General features: G+C 37.1%; 1 protein-coding gene across 2 annotated transcripts in view; it reads left to right on the top strand.

The window, feature by feature from the left end:
* The window catches only part of flt4 (fms related receptor tyrosine kinase 4), a 200076-nt gene that overhangs the window by 120634 nt on the left and 54442 nt on the right, over positions 1-25000 (top strand). For both annotated transcript variants that reach the window (XM_090221227.1, XM_090221226.1), the window contains exons 9-11: positions 10153-10331; positions 10912-11074; positions 21934-22069. In XM_090221227.1, coding sequence (XP_090077353.1) covers positions 10153-10331; positions 10912-11074; positions 21934-22069 — 478 coding nt within the window. The remainder of the gene's footprint in view (positions 1-10152; positions 10332-10911; positions 11075-21933; positions 22070-25000) is intronic.

Raw genomic sequence — 25000 nt, 5'->3', positions numbered from 1 at the left:
CATTAACTATCTGATATGGAACATTAACTATATGGAACATTAACTATCTGATATGGAACATTAACTATATGGAACATTAACTATATGGAACATTAACTATATGGAACATTAACTATCTGGAACATTAACTATATGATATGGAACATTAACTATATGGAACATTAACTATATGGAACATTAACTATCTGATATGGAACATTAACTATCTGCCATGGAACATTAACTATATGGAACATTAACTATATGGAACATTAACTATATGGAACATTAACTATATGGAACATTAACTATCTGATATGGAACATTAACTATCTGCCATGGAACATTAACTATATGGAACATTAACTATATGATATGGAACATTAACTATCTGATATGGAACATTAACTATCTGATATGGAACATTAACTATCTGATATGGAACATTAACTATCTGATATGGAACATTAACTATCTGGAACATTAACTATCTGATATGGAACATTAACTATCTGATATGGAACATTAACTATCTGATATGGAACATTAACTATATGGAACATTAACTATCTGGAACATTAACTATCTGATATGGAACATTAACTATCTGGAACATTAACTATCTGATATGGAACATTAACTATCTGATATGGAACATTAACTATCTGATATGGAACATTAACTATCTGGAACATTAACTATCTGATATGGAACATTAACTATCTGATATGGAACATTAACTATCTGATATGGAACATTAACTATCTGGAACATTAACTATCTGATATGGAACATTAACTATCTGATATGGAACATTAACTATCTGATATGGAACATTAACTATCTGGAACATTAACTATCTGATATGGAACATTAACTATATGATATGGAACATTAACTATCTGATATGGAACATTAACTATCTGATATGGAACATTAACTATCTGATATGGAACATTAACTATATGGAACATTAACTATCTGATATGGAACATTAACTATATGGAACATTAACTATATGGAACATTAACTATATGGAACATTAACTATCTGGAACATTAACTATATGGAACATTAACTATCTGATATGGAACATTAACTATCTGATATGGAACATTAACTATCTGGAACATTAACTATCTGATATGGAACATTAACTATATGGAACATTAACTATATGGAACATTAACTATATGGAACATTAACTATATGGAACATTAACTATCTGATATGGAACATTAACTATCTGGAACATTAACTATCTGATATGGAACATTAACTATATGGAACATTAACTATATGGAACATTAACTATATGGAACATTAACTATCTGATATGGAACATTAACTATATGGAACATTAACTATCTGATATGGAACATTAACTATCTGGAACATTAACTATCTGATATGGAACATTAACTATCTGGAACATTAACTATCTGATATGGAACATTAACTATCTGATATGGAACATTAACTATATGGAACATTAACTATATGATATGGAACATTAACTATCTGGAACATTAACTATCTGATATGGAACATTAACTATATGGAACATTAACTATCTGATATGGAACATTAACTATATGGAACATTAACTATCTGATATGGAACATTAACTATCTGATATGGAACATTAACTATATGGAACATTAACTATATGGAACATTAACTATCTGGAACATTAACTATATGGAACATTAACTATCTGATATGGAACATTAACTATCTGATATGGAACATTAACTATCTGGAACATTAACTATCTGATATGGAACATTAACTATATGGAACATTAACTATATGATATGGAACATTAACTATCTGATATGGAACATTAACTATCTGGAACATTAACTATCTGATATGGAACATTAACTATCTGATATGGAACATTAACTATCTGGAACATTAACTATCTGATATGGAACATTAACTATATGGAACATTAACTATATGGAACATTAACTATATGGAACATTAACTATATGGAACATTAACTATCTGATATGGAACATTAACTATCTGGAACATTAACTATCTGATATGGAACATTAACTATATGGAACATTAACTATCTGATATGGAACATTAACTATCTGATATGGAACATTAACTATCTGATATGGAACATTAACTATCTGATATGGAACATTAACTATCTGATGTGGAACATTAACTATCTGGAACATTAACTATCTGATATGGAACATTAACTATCTGATATGGAACATTAACTATATGGAACATTAACTATCTGATATGGAACATTAACTATATGGAACATTAACTATATGATATGGAACATTAACTATCTGATATGGAACATTAACTATATGGAACATTAACTATATGATATGGAACATTAACTATCTGGAACATTAACTATCTGATATGGAACATTAACTATATGGAACATTAACTATATGATATGGAACATTAACTATCTGATATGGAACATTAACTATATGATATGGAACATTAACTATATGATATGGAACATTAACTATATGGAACATTAACTATCTGATATGGAACATTAACTATCTGGAACATTAACTATCTGATATGGAACATTAACTATATGATATGGAACATTAACTATATGGAACATTAACTATCTGATATGGAACATTAACTATCTGGAACATTAACTATCTGATATGGAACATTAACTATCTGGAACATTAACTATCTGATATGGAACATTAACTATATGGAACATTAACTATATGGAACATTAACTATATGGAACATTAACTATATGGAACATTAACTATCTGATATGGAACATTAACTATCTGGAACATTAACTATCTGATATGGAACATTAACTATATGGAACATTAACTATATGGAACATTAACTATATGGAACATTAACTATCTGATATGGAACATTAACTATATGGAACATTAACTATCTGATATGGAACATTAACTATCTGGAACATTAACTATCTGATATGGAACATTAACTATCTGGAACATTAACTATCTGATATGGAACATTAACTATCTGATATGGAACATTAACTATATGGAACATTAACTATATGATATGGAACATTAACTATCTGGAACATTAACTATCTGATATGGAACATTAACTATATGGAACATTAACTATCTGATATGGAACATTAACTATATGGAACATTAACTATCTGATATGGAACATTAACTATCTGATATGGAACATTAACTATATGGAACATTAACTATATGGAACATTAACTATCTGGAACATTAACTATATGGAACATTAACTATCTGATATGGAACATTAACTATCTGATATGGAACATTAACTATCTGGAACATTAACTATCTGATATGGAACATTAACTATATGGAACATTAACTATATGATATGGAACATTAACTATCTGATATGGAACATTAACTATCTGGAACATTAACTATCTGATATGGAACATTAACTATCTGATATGGAACATTAACTATCTGGAACATTAACTATCTGATATGGAACATTAACTATATGGAACATTAACTATATGGAACATTAACTATATGGAACATTAACTATATGGAACATTAACTATCTGATATGGAACATTAACTATCTGGAACATTAACTATCTGATATGGAACATTAACTATATGGAACATTAACTATCTGATATGGAACATTAACTATCTGATATGGAACATTAACTATCTGATATGGAACATTAACTATCTGATATGGAACATTAACTATCTGATGTGGAACATTAACTATCTGGAACATTAACTATCTGATATGGAACATTAACTATCTGATATGGAACATTAACTATATGGAACATTAACTATCTGATATGGAACATTAACTATATGGAACATTAACTATATGATATGGAACATTAACTATCTGATATGGAACATTAACTATATGGAACATTAACTATATGATATGGAACATTAACTATCTGGAACATTAACTATCTGATATGGAACATTAACTATATGGAACATTAACTATATGATATGGAACATTAACTATCTGATATGGAACATTAACTATATGATATGGAACATTAACTATATGATATGGAACATTAACTATATGGAACATTAACTATCTGATATGGAACATTAACTATCTGGAACATTAACTATCTGATATGGAACATTAACTATATGATATGGAACATTAACTATATGGAACATTAACTATCTGATATGGAACATTAACTATCTGGAACATTAACTATCTGATATGGAACATTAACTATCTGGAACATTAACTATCTGATATGGAACATTAACTATATGATATGGAACATTAACTATCTGATATGGAACATTAACTATCTGATATGGAACATTAACTATCTGATATGGAACATTAACTATATGATATGGAACATTAACTATATGGAACATTAACTATCTGATATGGAACATTAACTATCTGGAACATTAACTATCTGATATGGAACATTAACTATATGATATGGAACATTAACTATCTGATATGGAACATTAACTATCTGATATGGAACATTAACTATATGGAACATTAACTATCTGATATGGAACATTAACTATATGATATGGAACATTAACTATATGGAACATTAACTATATGGAACATTAACTATATGATATGGAACATTAACTATATGATATGGAACATTAACTATATGGAACATTAACTATATGGAACATTAACTATATGATATGGAACATTAACTATATGGAACATTAACTATATGATATGGAACATTAACTATATGATATGGAACATTAACTATATGGAACATTAACTATCTGATATGGAACATTAACTATCTGGAACATTAACTATCTGATATGGAACATTAACTATCTGATATGGAACATTAACTATCTGATATGGAACATTAACTATATGATATGGAACATTAACTATATGATATGGAACATTAACTATCTGGAACATTAACTATCTGATATGGAACATTAACTATATGATATGGAACATTAACTATCTGGAACATTAACTATCTGATATGGAACATTAACTATCTGGAACATTAACTATATGATATGGAACATTAACTATCTGATATGGAACATTAACTATATGGAACATTAACTATATGATATGGAACATTAACTATATGGAACATTAACTATATGATATGGAACATTAACTATATGGAACATTAACTATATGATATGGAACATTAACTATATGGAACATTAACTATATGATATGGAACATTAACTATCTGATATGGAACATTAACTATATGATATGGAACATTAACTATCTGATATGGAACATTAACTATATGATATGGAACATTAACTATCTGATATGGAACATTAACTATCTGGAACATTAACTATCTGATATGGAACATTAACTATATGGAACATTAACTATATGATATGGAACATTAACTATATGGAACATTAACTATATGATATGGAACATTAACTATCTGATATGGAACATTAACTATCTGATATGGAACATTAACTATCTGATATGGAACATTAACTATCTGGAACATTAACTATCTGATATGGAACATTAACTATATGATATGGAACATTAACTATATGATATGGAACATTAACTATATGGAACATTAACTATCTGATATGGAACATTAACTATCTGATATGGAACATTAACTATCTGATATGGAACATTAACTATCTGATATGGAACATTAACTATCTGATATGGAACATTAACTATCTGATATGGAACATTAACTATCTGATATGGAACATTAACTATATGATATGGAACATTAACTATATGATATGGAACATTAACTATATGGAACATTAACTATCTGATATGGAACATTAACTATCTGATATGGAACATTAACTATCTGATATGGAACATTAACTATCTGATATGGGACATTAACTATCTGATATGGAACATTAACTATCTGATATGGAACATTAACTATATGGAACATTAACTATCTGATATGGAACATTAACTATCTGATATGGAACATTAACTATCTGATATGGAACATTAACTATCTGATGTGGAACATTAACTATCTGGAACATTAACTATCTGATATGGAACATTAACTATATGATATGGAACATTAACTATATGGAACATTAACTATCTGATATGGAACATTAACTATATGGAACATTAACTATCTGATATGGAACATTAACTATATGGAACATTAACTATATGGAACATTAACTATCTGATATGGAACATTAACTATCTGATATGGAACATTAACTATCTGATATGGAACATTAACTATCTGATATGGAACATTAACTATCTGATATGGAACATTAACTATCTGATATGGAACATTAACTATATGGAACATTAACTATCTGATATGGAACATTAACTATATGATATGGAACATTAACTATATGATATGGAACATTAACTATATGGAACATTAACTATCTGATATGGAACATTAACTATCTGATATGGAACATTAACTATCTGATATGGAACATTAACTATCTGATATGGAACATTAACTATCTGATATGGAACATTAACTATCTGATATGGAACATTAACTATATGGAACATTAACTATCTGATATGGAACATTAACTATCTGATATGGAACATTAACTATCTGATATGGAACATTAACTATCTGATGTGGAACATTAACTATCTGGAACATTAACTATCTGATATGGAACATTAACTATATGATATGGAACATTAACTATATGGAACATTAACTATCTGATATGGAACATTAACTATATGGAACATTAACTATCTGATATGGAACATTAACTATATGGAACATTAACTATATGGAACATTATCTATCTGATATGGAACATTAACTATATGGAACATTAACTATATGGAACATTAACTATATGGAACATTAACTATCTGATATGGAACATTAACTATCTGATATGGAACATTAACTATCTGATATGGAACATTAACTATCTGATATGGAACATTAACTATCTGATATGGAACATTAACTATCTGATATGGAACATTAACTATCTGATATGGAACATTAACTATATGGAACATTAACTATCTGATATGGAACATTAACTATCTGATATGGAACATTAACTATATGGAACATTAACTATCTGATATGGAACATTAACTATCTGATATGGAACATTAACTATCTGATATGGAACATTAACTATCTGATATGGAACATTAACTATATGGAACATTAACTATCTGATATGGAACATTAACTATCTGGAACATTAACTATCTGATATGGAACATTAACTATATGGAACATTAACTATCTGATATGGAACATTAACTATATGGAACATTAACTATATGGAACATTAACTATCTGATATGGAACATTAACTATATGGAACATTAACTATCTGATATGGAACATTAACTATCTGATATGGAACATTAACTATATGGAACATTAACTATCTGATATGGAACATTAACTATATGGAACATTAACTATCTGATATGGAACATTAACTATCTGATATGGAACATTAACTATATGGAACATTAACTATCTGGAACATTAACTATATGGAACATTAACTATATGGAACATTAACTATCTGGAACATTAACTATATGGAACATTAACTATATGATATGGAACATTAACTATATGGAACATTAACTATCTGATATGGAACATTAACTATCTGGAACATTAACTATATGGAACATTAACTATCTGATATGGAACATTAACTATCTGATATGGAACATTAACTATATGGAACATTAACTATCTGATATGGAACATTAACTATATGGAACATTAACTATATGGAACATTAACTATCTGATATGGAACATTAACTATCTGATATGGAACATTAACTATATGGAACATTAACTATCTGATATGGAACATTAACTATATGGAACATTAACTATATGGAACATTAACTATATGATATGGAACATTAACTATCTGATATGGAACATTAACTATATGGAACATTAACTATCTGATATGGAACATTAACTATCTGATATGGAACATTAACTATATGGAACATTAACTATCTGATATGGAACATTAACTATATGGAACATTAACTATCTGGAACATTAACTATCTGGAACATTAACTATATGGAACATTAACTATCTGGAACATTAACTATCTGATATGGAACATTAACTATATGGAACATTAACTATCTGATATGGAACATTAACTATATGGAACATTAACTATCTGATATGGAACATTAACTATATGGAACATTAACTATATGGAACATTAACTATATGGAACATTAACTATCTGGAACATTAACTATATGGAACATTAACTATCTGGAACATTAACTATCTGATATGGAACATTAACTATATGGAACATTAACTATCTGATATGGAACATTAACTATCTGATATGGAACATTAACTATATGGAACATTAACTATATGGAACATTAACTATATGGAACATTAACTATATGGAACATTAACTATATGATATGGAACATTAACTATATGGAACATTAACTATCTGGAACATTAACTATATGGAACATTAACTATCTGGAACATTAACTATCTGATATGGAACATTAACTATATGGAACATTAACTATCTGGAACATTAACTATATGGAACATTAACTATCTGGAACATTAACTATCTGATATGGAACATTAACTATATGGAACATTAACTATCTGATATGGAACATTAACTATCTGATATGGAACATTAATCTTCATAATGTTGAACTAGGTTTGTCGCTAGGACGCCCTCTAAATTCCACTTTCAGATCTAGGTTTGTCGCTAGGACGCCCTCTAAATTCCACTTTCAGATCTAGGTTTGTCGCTAGGACGCCCTCTAAATTCCTCTTTCAGAACTAGTTTTGTTGCTAGGACACCCTCTAAATTCCACTTTCAGATCTAGGTTTGTCGCTAGGACGCCCTCTAAATTCCTCTTTCAGAACTAGGTTTGTTGCTAGGACGCCCTCTAAATTCCACTTTCAGATCTAGGTTTGTCACTAGGACACTCTCTAATTCCTCTTTCAGAACTAGGTTTGTTGCTAGGACGCCCTCTAAATTCCACTTTCAGATCTAGGTTTGTCGCTAGGACACTCTCTAATTCCTCTTTCAGAACTAGGTTTGTTGCTAGGACGCCCTCTAAATTCCACTTTCAGATCTAGGTTTGTCGCTAGGACACTCTCTAATTCCTCTTTCAGAACTAGGTTTGTTGCTAGGACGCCCTCTAAATTCCACTTTCAGATCTAGGTTTGTCGCTAGAACACTCTCTAATTCCTCTTTCAGAACTAGGTTTGTTGCTAGGACGCCCTCTAAATTCCACTTTCAGATCTAGGTTTGTCGCTAGGACACTCTCTAATTCCTCTTTCAGAACTAGGTTTGTCGCTAGGACACTCTCTAATTCCTCTTTCAGATCTAGGTTTGTTGCTAGGACGCCATCTAAATTCCACTTTCAGATCTAGGTTTGTTGCTAGGACGCCCTCTAAATTCCTCTTTCAGATCTAGGTTTGTTGCTAGGACACCCTCTAAATTCCTCTTTCAGATCTAGGTTTGTTGCTAGGACGCCATCTAAATTCCACTTTCAGATCTAGGTTTGTTGCTAGGACGCCCTCTAAATTCCTCTTTCAGATCTAGGTTTGTTGCTAGGACACCCTCTAAATTCCACTTTCAGATCTAGGTTTGTTGCTAGGACACCCTCTAAATTCCACTTTCAGATCTAGGTTTGTTGCTAGGACGCCATCTAAATTCCTCTTTCAGATCTAGGTTTGTTGCTAGGACACCCTCTAAATTCCACTTTCAGATCTAGGTTTGTTGCTAGGACACCCTCTAAATTCCTCTTTCAGATCTAGGTTTGTTGCTAGGACACCCTCTAAATTCCACTTTCAGATCTAGGTTTGTTGCTAGGACGCCATCTAAATTCCTCTTTCAGATCTAGGTTTGTTGTGAGGACGCCCTCTACATTAATTTTTCAAAACTAGGTTTGTTGCTGACATTCTGTGTTTAGCCAATCAGCTAGCAAGCTATTTTGCTGCAGTTAGCTATTTTACCTTGCTGATATCGATCTGACAAGTCCCAAAGTGTACCCTGTTTCTGGTGTATGTATTTAATAATACTTGTTTGCTACAACATTTTTCGAAATAAAGTTCAACTTTGTATTCCTTTTTGTTTGGATGTTCTCTCAGGTATAAAGGTGATAAGTTGATCAGCCGTCGTCCAGAGTTCAACAGGATGCGTCTCCATCAGCACTATAACTTAGAGATCAGAGACGTTCACCCTGAGGATGCTGGGAACTACACCGTCCTCCTCAAGAACACCGCGGCCTTGCTGGAGAGGAGAATCACCATCACACTCATCGTCAATGGTAACTATCACCTTTAACCATCACACTCATTGTCAACGGTAACCATCACCACAACCATCACCCTCATCGTCAACGGTAACCATCACACTCATCGTCAACGGTAACCATCACCATAACCATCACACTCATTGTCAACGGTAACTATCACCTTTAACCATCACACTCATTGTCAACGGTAACCATCACCATAACCATCACACTCATCGTCAACGGTAACCATCACCAATAACCATCACACTCATCGTCAACGGTAACCATCACCAACACTCTCAGCGGTGTAGTTGAACACACATTCTCAGCTGTGTAGTTGTGTTATTTAATAGTTTTGATGTCTTCACTATTATTCTACAATGTAGAAAAAAACTGTTGAATGAGAAGGTGTGTCCAAACTTTTGACTGGTGCTGTATTTATTTGAATTCTGATACATTGATTAGAGTCTCCCTCGTCACTCTACCTTCCCCTTCACTCCCCTTCCTCCCCACCATTCTCCCCTCTCCTCGTCACTCTACCTTCCCCTTCATTGCCCTTCCTCCCCACCATTCTCCCCTCTCCTCGTCGCTTTACCCCCCCCCCCCCCAGTTCCCCCTCAGATCCATGAGAAGGAAATAGCGGCACCATCTAGCCCATATCGCCGTGGAAGCAGCCAGACCCTCACCTGTACAGGGTACGGACGTCCCGCCCCCAACATCACCTGGCAGTGGAGGAGATGGAGCCCCTGTGGCCTCAACAGCACCCACCGCATGTAAGAACACACCTGTATATACAGTACACACAACCCAGCCTGAAATAACTACACACAACCCAGCCTGAGAGAATTACACACAACCCAGCCTGAAAGAATTACACACAACCCAGCCTGAGAGAATTACACACAACCCAGCCTGAAAGAATTACACACAACCCAACCTGAGAGAATTACACACAACCCAGCCTGAAATAATTACACACAACCCAGACTGAGAGAATTACACACAACCCAGACTGAGAGAATTACATACGACCCAGCCTGAAAGAATTACACACAACCCTGTGTGTGTGTGTGTGTGTGTGTGTGTGTGTGTGTGTGTGTGTGTGTGTGTGTGTGTGTGTGTGTGTGTGTGTGTGTGTGTGTGAGAGAGAGAGAGAAAGCAGAGAGAGAGAGAGAAAGCAGAGAAAAAGAGAGAGAGAGAGAGAAAGCAGAGAAAAAGAGAGAGAGAGAAAGCAGAGAAAAAGAGAGAGAGAGGTATTTCTAGGTGTGTGTGTGTGTGTGTGTGTGTGTGTGTGTGTGTGTGTGTGTGTGTGTGTGTGAGAGAGAGAGAGAGAGAAAGCAGAGAGAGAGAGAGAAAGCAGAGAAAAAGAGAGAGAGAGAGAGAAAGCAGAGAAAAAGAGAGAGAGAGAAAGCAGAGAAAAAGAGAGAGAGAGGTATTTCTAGGTGTGTGTGTGTGTGTGTGTGTGTGTGTGTGTGTGTGTGTGTGTGTGTGTGTGTGTGTGTGTGTGTGTGTGTGTGTGTGTGTGTGTGTGTGTGTGTGTGTGTGTGTGTGTGTGTGTGTGTGTGTGTGTGAGAGAGAGAGAGAAAGCAGAGAAAAAGAGAGAGAGAAAGCAGAGAAAGAGAGAGAGAGAGAGAGAAAGCAGAGAAAAAGAGACAGAGAGAGAGAGAGAGAGAGGTATTTCTAGGTGTGTGTGAGGAGAGGAGTGATGTTTGGACTAACAACAGGATGTATGGATGGGAGCATCACACACACACATCCTCTGACCCTGACACACACACACTAAGCTTTACTTTCTCTCCGCCAACAGGAGGGGTGTGAGCAGTGCCCATTGAAATAGAAGTGGTGATAGATAGACATGGTGATAGAAGTGGTGATAGACGTGGTGATATATAGATGTGGTGATAGATAGACGTGGTGATATATAGATGTGGTGATAGATAGACGTGGTGATATATAGATGTGGTGATAGATAGACGTGGTGATATATAGATGTGGTGATAGATAGACGTGGTGATATATAGGTGTGGTGATAGATAGACGTGGTGATATATAGACATGGTGATAGATAGATGTGGTGATATATAGACATGGTGATAGATAGACGTGGTGATATATAGATGTGGTGATAGATAGACATGGTGATAGATAGACGTGGTGATAGATAGACGTGGTGATATATAGACGTGGTGATAGATAGACATGGTGATAGATGTTGTGATAGATAGACGTGGTGATATATAGATGTGGTGATAGATAGACGTGGTGATAGACTTGGTGATATATAGATGTGGTGATATATAGACGTGGTGATAGACGTGGTGATATATAGATGTGGTGATAGATAGACGTGGTGATATATAGACGTGGTGATATATAGACGTGGTGATATATAGACGTGGTGATATATAGACGTGGTGATAGACGTGGTGATATATACATGTGGTGATATATAGATGTGGTGATAGATAGACGTGGTGATATATAGATGTGGTGATAGATAGACGTGGTGAAATATAGATGTGGTTATATATAGACGTAGTGATAGACGTGGTGAAATATAGATGTGGTTATATATAGACGTGGTGATAGATAGACGTGGTGATATATAGACGTGGTGATAGATAGACGTGGTGATATATAGATGTGGTGATATATAGACGTGGTGATAGACCTGGTGAAATATAGATGTGGTGATATATAGACGTGGTGATAGACGTGGTGATAGATAGACGTGGTGATATATAGATGTGGTGATAGATAGACGTGGTGATATATAGACGTGGTGATATATAGATGTGGTGATAGATAGACGTGGTGAGATATAGATGTGGTTATATATAGACGTGGTGATAGACGTGGTGAAATATAGATGTGGTTATATATAGACGTGGTGATAGATAGACGTGGTGATAGATAGACGTGGTGATATATAGACGTGGTGATATATAGACGTGGTGATAGATAGACGTGGTGATATATAGATGTGGTGATATATAGACGTGGTGATATATAGACGTGGTGATAGATAGACGTGGTGATATATAGATGTGGTGATAGATGTGGTGATAGACGTGGTGATATATAGACGTGGTGATAGACAGACGTGGTGATAGATAGACGTGGTGATATATAGACGTGGTGATAGATAGACGTGGTGATAGATAGACGTGGTGATATATAGATGTGGTGATAGATAGACGTGGTGATATATAGACGTGGTGATAGATAGACGTGGTGATAGACCTGGTGAAATATAGATGTGGTGATATATAGACGTGGTGATAGACGTGGTGATAGACAGACGTGGTGATAGATAGACGTGGTGATATATAGACGTGGTGATAGATAGACGTGGTGATATATAGACGTGGTGATATATAGACGTGGTGATATATAGATGTGGTGATATAAAGATGTGGTGATAGATAGACGTGGTGATATATAGACGTGGTGATAGATAGACGTGGTGATATATAGACGTGGTGATAGATAGACGTGGTGATATATAGACGTGGTCATATATAGACGTGGTCATATATAGACGTGGTGATAGATAGACGTGGTGATATATAGACGTGGTGAAATATAGATGTGGTGATATATAGACGTGGTGATAGATAGACGTGGTGATAGATAGACGTGGTGATAGATAGACGTGGTGATAGATAGACGTGGTGATATATAGACGTGGTGATAGATAGACGTGGTGATAGATAGACGTGGTGATAGATAGACGTGGTGATATATAGATGTGGTGATATATAGATGTGGTATATATAGATGTGGTGATATATAGACGTGGTGATAGATGTGGTGATAGACGTGGTGATATATAGACGTGGTGATAGATAGACGTGGTGATAGACCTGGTGAAATATAGATGTGGTGATATATAGACGTGGTGATATATAGATGTGGTGATAGATAGACGTGGTGATAGATAGACGTGGTGATAGATAAATGTGGTGATATATAGATGTGGTGATATATAGACGTGGTGATAGATAGACGTGGTGATAGACCTGGTGAAATATAGATGTGGTGATATATAGACGTGGTGATAGATAGACGTGGTGATATATAGATGTGGTGATATATAGACGTGGTGATATATAGACGTGGTGATAGATAGACGTGGTGATATATAGATGTGGTGATAGATGTGGTGATAGACGTGGTGATATATAGACGTGGTGATAGACAGACGTGGTGATAGATAGACGTGGTGATATATAGACGTGGTGATAGATAGACGTGGTGATATATAGATGTGGTGATATATAGACGTGGTGATAGACGTGGTGATAGATAGACGTGGTGATATATAGACGTGGTGATAGATAGACGTGGTGATAGACCTGGTGAAATATAGATGTGGTGATATATAGACGTGGTGATAGACGTGGTGATAGACAGACGTGGTGATAGATAGACGTGGTGATATATAGACGTGGTGATAGATAGACGTGGTGATATATAGACGTGGTGATATATAGACGTGGTGATATATAGATGTGGTGATATATAGATGTGGTGATAGATAGACGTGGTGATATATAGACGTGGTGATAGATAGACGTGGTGATATATAGACGTGGTGATAGATAGACGTGGTGATATATAGACGTGGTGATATATAGACGTGGTGATAGATAGATGTGGTGATAGATAGACGTGGTGATATATAGACGTGGTGAAATATAGATGTGGTGATAGATAGACGTGGTGATAGATAGACGTGGTGATATATAGACGTGGTGATAGATAGACGTGGTGATAGATAGACGTGGTGATAGATAGACGTGGTGATAGATGTGGTGATAGACGTGGTGAAATATAGATGTGGTGATATATCGATGTGGTGATATATAGATGTGGTGATATATAGATGTGGTGATATATAGATGTGGTGAATTATAGACGTGGTGATAGATGTGGTGATAGACGTGGTGATATATAGACGTGGTGATAGACAGATGTGGTGATAGATAGATGTGGTGATAGACCTGGTGAAATATAGATGTGGTGATATATAGACGTGGTGATAGATAGACGTGGTGATAGATAGACGTGGTGATAGATAGACGTGGTGATAGATAGACGTGGTGATATATAGACGTGGTGATAGATAGACGTGGTGATAGATAGATGTGGTGATATATAGATGTGGTGATATATAGATGTGGTGATATATAGACGTGGTGATAGATAGACGTGGTGATAGACCTGGTGAAATATAGATGTGGTGATATATAGACGTGGTGATATATAGATGTGGTGATAGATAGACGTGGTGATAGATAGACGTGGTGATAGATAGATGTGGTGATATATAGATGTGGTGATATATAGACGTGGTGATAGATAGACGTGGTGATAGACCTGGTGAAATATAGATGTGGTGATATATAGACGTGGTGATAGATAGACGTGGTGATATATAGATGTGGTGATATATAGACGTGGTGATATATAGACGTGGTGATAGATAGACGTGGTGATATATAGATGTGGTGATAGATGTGGTGATAGACGTGGTGATATATAGACGTGGTGATAGACAGACGTGGTGATAGATAGACGTGGTGATATATAGACGTGGTGATAGATAGACGTGGTGATATATAGATGTGGTGATATATAGACGTGGTGATAGACGTGGTGATAGATAGACGTGGTGATATATAGACGTGGTGATAGATAGACGTGGTGATAGACCTGGTGAAATATAGATGTGGTGATATATAGACGTGGTGATAGACGTGGTGATAGACAGACGTGGTGATAGATAGACGTGGTGATATATAGACGTGGTGATAGATAGACGTGGTGATATATAGACGTGGTGATATATAGACGTGGTGATATATAGACGTGGTGATATATAGATGTGGTGATATATAGATGTGGTGATAGATAGACGTGGTGATATATAGACGTGGTGATAGATAGACGTGGTGATATATAGACGTGGTGATAGATAGACGTGGTGATATATAGACGTGGTGATATATAGACGTGGTGATAGATAGATGTGGTGATAGATAGACGTGGTGATATATAGACGTGGTGAAATATAGATGTGGTGATAGATAGACGTGGTGATAGATAGACGTGGTGATATATAGACGTGGTGATAGATAGACGTGGTGATAGATAGACGTGGTGATAGATAGACGTGGTGATAGATGTGGTGATAGACGTGGTGAAATATAGATGTGGTGATATATCGATGTGGTGATATATAGATGTGGTGATATATAGATGTGGTGATATATAGATGTGGTGAATTATAGACGTGGTGATAGATGTGGTGATAGACGTGGTGATATATAGACGTGGTGATAGACAGATGTGGTGATAGATAGATGTGGTGATAGACCTGGTGAAATATAGATGTGGTGATAGATAGACGTGGTGATAGATAGACGTGGTGATAGATAGACGTGGTGATATATAGACGTGGTGATAGATAGACGTGGTGATAGATAGATGTGGTGATATATAGATGTGGTGATATATAGATGTGGTGATATATAGACGTGGTGATAGATAGACGTGGTGATAGACCTGGTGAAATATAGATGTGGTGATATATAGACGTGGTGATATATAGATGTGGTGATAGATAGACGTGGTGATAGATAGATGTGGTGATATATAGATGTGGTGATATATAGATGTGGTGATATATAGACGTGGTGATAGATAGACGTGGTGATAGACCTGGTGAAATATAGATGTGGTGATATATAGACGTGGTGATAGATAGACGTGGTGATAGATAGACGTGGTGATAGATAGATGTGGTGATATATAGATGTGGTGATATATAGACGTGGTGATAGATAGACGTGGTGATAGACCTGGTGAAATATAGATGTGGTGATATATAGACGTGGTGATATATGGATGTGGTGATAGATAGACGTGGTGATAGATAGACGTGGTGATAGATAGATGTGGTGATATATAGATGTGGTGATATATGGATGTGGTGATAGATAGACGTGGTGATAGATAGACGTGGTGATATATAGATGTGGTGATATATAGATGTGGTATATATAGATGTGGTGATATATAGACGTGGTGATAGATGTGGTGATAGACGTGGTGATATATAGACGTGGTGATAGACAGACGTGGTGATAGATAGATGTGGTGATAGACCTGGTGAAATATAGATGTGGTGATATATAGACGTGGTGATAGATAGACGTGGTGATAGATAGACGTGGTGATAGATAGACGTGGTGATATATAGACGTGGTGATAGATAGACGTGGTGATAGATAGACGTGGTGATATATAGATGTGGTGATATATAGACGTGGTGATAGATAGACGTGGTGATCGACCTTGTGAAATATAGATGTGGTGATATATAGACGTGGTGATATATAGATGTGGTGATAGATAGACGTGGTGATAGATAGACGTGGTGATAGATAGATGTGGTGATATATAGATGTGGTGATATATAGATGTGGTGATATATAGACGTGGTGATAGATAGACGTGGTGATAGACCTGGTGAAATATAGATGTGGTGATATATAGACGTGGTGATAGATAGACGTGGTGATATATAGATGTGGTGATATATAGACGTGGTGATATATAGACGTGGTGATAGATAGACGTGGTGATATATAGATGTGGTGATAGATGTGGTGATAGACGTGGTGATATATAGACGTGGTGATAGACAGACGTGGTGATAGATAGACGTGGTGATATATAGACGTGGTGATAGATAGACGTGGTGATATATAGATGTGGTGATATATAGACGTGGTGATAGACGTGGTGATAGATAGACGTGGTGATATATAGACATGGTGATAGATAGACGTGGTGATAGACCTGGTGAAATATAGATGTGGTGATATATAGACGTGGTGATAGACGTGGTGATAGACAGACGTGGTGATAGATAGACGTGGTGATATATAGACGTGGTGATAGATAGACGTGGTGATATATAGACGTGGTGATATATAGACGTGGTGATATATAGATGTGGTGATAGATAGACGTGGTGATATATAGACGTGGGTATAGATAGACGTGGTGATATATAGACGTGGTGATAGATAGACGTGGTGATAGATAGATGTGGTGATAGATAGACGTGGTGATATATAGACGTGGTGAAATATAGATGTGGTGATATATAGACGTGGTGATAGATAGACGTGGTGATAGATAGACGTGGTGATATATAGACGTGGTGATAGATAGACGTGGTGATAGATAGACGTGGTGATAGATGTGGTGATAGACGTGGTGAAATATAGATGTGGTGATATATAGACGTGGTGATATATCGATGTGGTGATATATAGATGTGGTGATATATAGATGTGGTGATATATAGACGTGGTGATAGATGTGGTGATAGACGTGGTGATATATAGACGTGGTGATAGACAGACGTGGTGATAGATAGATGTGGTGATAGACCTGGTGAAATATAGATGTGGTGATATATAGACGTGGTGATAGATAGACGTGGTGATAGATAGACGTGGTGATAGATAGACGTGGTGATAGATAGACGTGGTGATATATAGACGTGGTGATAGATAGACGTGGTGATAGATAGATGTGGTGATATATAGATGTGGTGATATATAGATGTGGTGATAGATAGACGTGGTGATAGACCTGGTGAAATATAGATGTGGTGATATATAGACGTGGTGATATATAGATGTGGTGATAGATAGACGTGGTGATAGATAGACGTGGTGATAGATAGATGTGGTGATATATAGATGTGGTGATATATAGATGTGGTGATATATAGACGTGGTGATAGATAGACGTGGTGATAGATAGACGTGGTGATATATAGATGTGGTGATATATAGACGTGGTGATAGATAGACGTGGTGATCGACCTTGTGAAATATAGATGTGGTGATATATAGACGTGGTGATATATAGATGTGGTGATAGATAGACGTGGTGATAGATAGACGTGGTGATAGATAGATGTGGTGATATATAGATGTGGTGATATATAGATGTGGTGATATATAGACGTGGTGATAGATAGACGTGGTGATATATAGATGTGGTGATATATAGACGTGGTGATATATAGACGTGGTGATAGATAGACGTGGTGATATATAGATGTGGTGATAGATGTGGTGATAGACGTGGTGATATATAGACGTGGTGATAGACAGACGTGGTGATAGATAGACGTGGTGATATATAGACGTGGTGATAGATAGACGTGGTGATATATAGATGTGGTGATATATAGACGTGGTGATAGACGTGGTGATAGATAGACGTGGTGATATATAGACATGGTGATAGATAGACGTGGTGATAGACCTGGTGAAATATAGATGTGGTGATATATAGACGTGGTGATAGACGTGGTGATAGACAGACGTGGTGATAGATAGACGTGGTGATATATAGACGTGGTGATAGATAGACGTGGTGATATATAGACGTGGTGATATATAGACGTGGTGATATATAGATGTGGTGATAGATAGACGTGGTGATATATAGACGTGGGTATAGATAGACGTGGTGATATATAGACGTGGTGATAGATAGACGTGGTGATAGATAGATGTGGTGATAGATAGACGTGGTGATATATAGACGTGGTGAAATATAGATGTGGTGATATATAGACGTGGTGATAGATAGACGTGGTGATAGATAGACGTGGTGATATATAGACGTGGTGATAGATAGACGTGGTGATAGATAGACGTGGTGATAGATGTGGTGATAGACGTGGTGAAATATAGATGTGGTGATATATAGACGTGGTGATATATCGATGTGGTGATATATAGATGTGGTGATATATAGATGTGGTGATATATAGACGTGGTGATAGATGTGGTGATAGACGTGGTGATATATAGACGTGGTGATAGACAGACGTGGTGATAGATAGATGTGGTGATAGACCTGGTGAAATATAGATGTGGTGATATATAGACGTGGTGATAGATAGACGTGGTGATAGATAGACGTGGTGATAGATAGACGTGGTGATAGATAGACGTGGTGATATATAGACGTGGTGATAGATAGACGTGGTGATAGATAGATGTGGTGATATATAGATGTGGTGATATATAGATGTGGTGATAGATAGACGTGGTGATAGACCTGGTGAAATATAGATGTGGTGATATATAGACGTGGTGATATATAGATGTGGTGATAGATAGACGTGGTGATAGATAGACGTGGTGATAGATAGATGTGGTGATATATAGATGTGGTGATATATAGATGTGGTGATATATAGACGTGGTGATAGATAGACGTGGTGATAGACCTGGTGAAATATAGATGTGGTGATATATAGATGTGGTGATAGATAGACGTGGTGATAGATAGACGTGGTGATAGATAGATGTGGTGATATATAGATGTGGTGATATATAGACGTGGTGATAGATAGACGTGGTGATAGACCTGGTGAAATATAGATGTGGTGATATATAGACGTGGTGATATATGGATGTGGTGATAGATAGACGTGGTGATAGATAGATGTGGTGATATATAGATGTGGTGATATATAGATGTGGTGATATATAGACGTGGTGATAGATAGACGTGGTGATAGACCTGGTGAAATATAGATGTGGTGATATATAGACGTGGTGATAGATAGACTTGGTGATAGATAGACGTGGTGATAGATAGACGTGGTGATAGATAGACGTGGTGATAGATAGACGTGGTGATAGACCTGGTGAAATATAGATGTGGTGATATATAGACGTGGTGATAGATAGACGTGGTGATAGATAGACGTGGTGATAGATAGACGTGGTGATAGATAGACGTGGTGATAGATAGACGTGGTGATAGATAGATGTGGTGATATATAGACATGGTGATATATAGATGTGGTGACAGATAAACGTTTTGATATATAGATGTGGTGATAGACGTGGTGATATATAGACGTGGTGACATATAGTCGTGGTGATAGATAGACGTGGTGATATATAGACGTGGTGATAGATAGACGTGGTGATAGATAGACGTGGTGAGATATAGACATGGTGATAGACATGGTGATAGACGTGGTGATATATAGACGTGGTGATAGATAGACGTGGTGATATATAGATGTGGTGATAGATAGATGTGGTGATAGATAGACGTGGTGATAGACGTGGTGATATATAGATGTGGTGATAGATAGATGTGGTGATAGATAGATGTGGTGATAGATAGACGTGGTGATATATAGATGTGGTGATAGATAGACGTGGTGATAGATGTGGTGATATATAGATGTGGTGATATATAGATGTGGTGATAGACATGGTGATAGACGTGGTGATAGATAGATGTGGTGATATATAGACGTGGTGATATATAGATGTGGTGATAGATCAATCAACCCTAAAAGTATTGCACTATCTAGGGAAATAGGGTGCCACCCCTGGTCTAAAGTAGTGTACTATATAGGGAATTGGGTGCCACCCCTGGTCTAAAGTAGTGCACTATATATAGGGAATAGGGTGCCTCCCCTGGTCTGAAGTAGTGCACTATATAGGGGAATGGGTGCCTACGGGCCGTGGTGAAAGACTATGTTGTTGTGTTTTGTGTTTTGTAGGAGTCGGAGGGACCGTAAAGGGCGTAGCAACAGCGTCTCAGACTGTCAGAACTGGCAGGACCTGGACTCACAGAACACCGTTAATAAAATAGAAAACATCGAGACGTCCGTCGAAGTGGTGGACGGGAGGCAGAAGGTTGGTTCTCACTCCCTAAACAAAAGTTTACACCATTTAACAATACTACAAATGTTATCTGAATGTTATCTGAATGTTATCTGAATGTTATCTGAACGCTATCTGAACGTTATCTGAATGTTTAATCAAGACAGCTTTAGTCCATTATTTTATCATTGTGATCAAGTACCTCTTAGATCTCTCACAGTACCGACATTTCGACATTTCCCTGAGAACAAATGTTCTCTGAGCGTTATATGAACGTTATGTGAACGTTATCTGAATGTTCTCTGAACGTTACATGAACGTTATCTGAATGTTCTCCGAACCTTATATGAACGTTATCTGAATGTTCTCTGAACGTTATATGAACGTTATCTGAATGTTCTCTGAACGTTATCTGAATGTTCTCTGAACGTTATATGAACGTTATCTGAATGTTATATGAACGTTATCTGAATGTTATATGAACGTTATCTGTATGTTATCCAAATGTTGAATCATGACCATGTTATTAAATTATTGTAGGCTATCATCTTGGCCATGTTCTGTTATAATCTCCACCCGGCACAGCCAGAAGAGGACTGGCCACCCCTCAGAGCCTGGTTCCTCTCTAGGTTTATAATCTCCACCCGGCACAGCCAGAAGAGGACTGGCCACCCCACATAGCCTGGTTCCTCTCTGGGTCTCTGGGTTGTATCTCAGAGAGAGAACAGGAAGATAGTTCCTCAGTTGGCAGAACGACTCTTCATATAAGTGTCCCCTAACCCTGAACTGGACCGTTTTTACCCAGTGTCCCCTAACCCTGAACTGGACCGTTTTCACCTAGTGTCCCCTAACCCTGAACTGGAGCGTTTTCACCTAGTGTCCCCTAACCCTGAACTGGACCGTTTCACCTAGTGTCCCCTAACCCTGAACTGGAGCGTTTTACCCAGTGTCCCCTAACCCTGAACTGGAGCGTTTTACCCAGTGTCCCCTAACCCTGAACTGGAGCGTTTTACCCAGTGTCCCCTAACCCTGAACTGGAGCGTTTTCACCTAGTGTCCCTGTTTCCACACTAAAAATATTTTGAACCCTCTTCCTGAGCACACTTCCTGAGGAAAATGGGAATAAACACACGCACACACGCACGCACGCACACACACACACACACATAAACACACACATATACACACACATACACACACACACACACAGACGAACGGACACTCGCACGCACGCACACACACACACACACACACACACACATAAACACACACACACACACACACACACACAAACACAAACACACACACACACACACACACACACACACACACACACACACACACACACACACACACACACACACACACACACACACACCCACACACACACACACACACACACACAGATGAACGGACACTCACACACACAAATGCAAACGCACACACAGCAAATGTCCTGTTGTGGGTCACACCTGTGAGGTCAGTTCCTGTTTTGGGTCACACCTGTGAGGTCAGTTCCTGTTGTGGGTCACACCTGTGAGGTCAGTTCCTGTTGTGAGGGAGTGGCAGGCGTGGCAGCGGAAAGGTTTGAGTCACGTCAAGTTCTACAGAGACCGTGTTCTCATCAACCAGCACAACACAGCAACACCAGGACAACAAGAGCCAGAGTAGCATGGAATCAACCAGGACAACAAGGACAACCAGGACAACCAGAGCCAGAGTAGCATGGAATCAACCAGGACAACCAGGACAACAAGAGACAGAGTAGCATGGAATCAACCAGCAGAACACAGCCACACCAGGACAACAAGGACAACCAGGACAACCAGAGACAGAGTAGCATGGAATCAACCAGGACAACCAAGACAACAAGAGCCAGAGTAGCATGGAAACAACCAGGGCAACCAGGACAACAAGAGCCAGAGTAGCATAGAAAACCAGGACAACCAGGACAACCAGGACAACCAGGACAACCAGGACAACAAGGACAACCAGAGTCAGAGTAGCATGGAATCAACCAGTACAACCAGGACAACAAGAGCCAGAGTAGCATGGAAAACCAGGGCAACCAGGAAAACCAGGACAACCAGAGCCAGAGTAGCATGGAAACAACCAGGACAACCAGGACAACCAGAGCCAGAGTAGCATGGAATCAACCAGGACAACAAGAGCCAGAGTAGCATGGAATCAACCAGGGAGACCAGCACAACCAGAGCCAGAGTAGCATGGAAACAACCAGGACAACCAGGACAACCAGGACAACCAGAGCCAGAGTAGCATGGAAACAACCAGGACAGCCAGGACAGTAAGAGCCAGAGTAGCATGGAATCAACCAGGACAACCAGGACAACCAGAGCCAGCGTAGCATGGAAACAACCAGGACAACCAGGACAACCAGAGCCAGAGTAGCATGGAAACAACCAGGACAGTCAGGACAATAAGAGCCAGAGTAGCATGGAATCAACCAGGACAACCAGGACAACAAGAGCCAGAGTAGCATGGTATCAACCAGGACAGCCAGGACAATAAGAGCCAGAGTAGCATGGAATCAACCAGGACAACCAGGACAACAAGAGCCAGAGTAGCATGCAATCAACCAGGACAACCAGGACAATAAGAGCCAGAGTAGCATGGTATCAACCAGGACAACCAGGACAACCGGGACAATAAGAGCCAGAGTAGCATGGAAACAACCAGGACAGCCAGGACAACCAGAGTCAGAGTAGCATGGAATCAACCAGGACTGCCAGGACAACAAGAGCCAGAGTAGCATGGAAACAACCAGGACAACCAGGACTACCATAGTCAGAGTAGCATGGAAACAACCAGGACAATCAGGACAACCAGGACAATCAGAGTCAGAGTATCATGGAATCAACCAGCACAACCAGGACAACCAGAGTCAGAGTAGTATGAAATCAACCTGGACAACCAGGACAACAAGAGCCAGAGTAGCATGGAAACA

This window comes from Oncorhynchus mykiss, chromosome 25 (genome assembly GCF_057628025.1).
Source record: "Oncorhynchus mykiss isolate SJ-2025 chromosome 25, ASM5762802v1, whole genome shotgun sequence".
Classification (NCBI taxonomy): Eukaryota; Metazoa; Chordata; class Actinopteri; order Salmoniformes; family Salmonidae; genus Oncorhynchus; species Oncorhynchus mykiss.
This window is presented reverse-complemented; position numbering and strand designations above follow the sequence as displayed.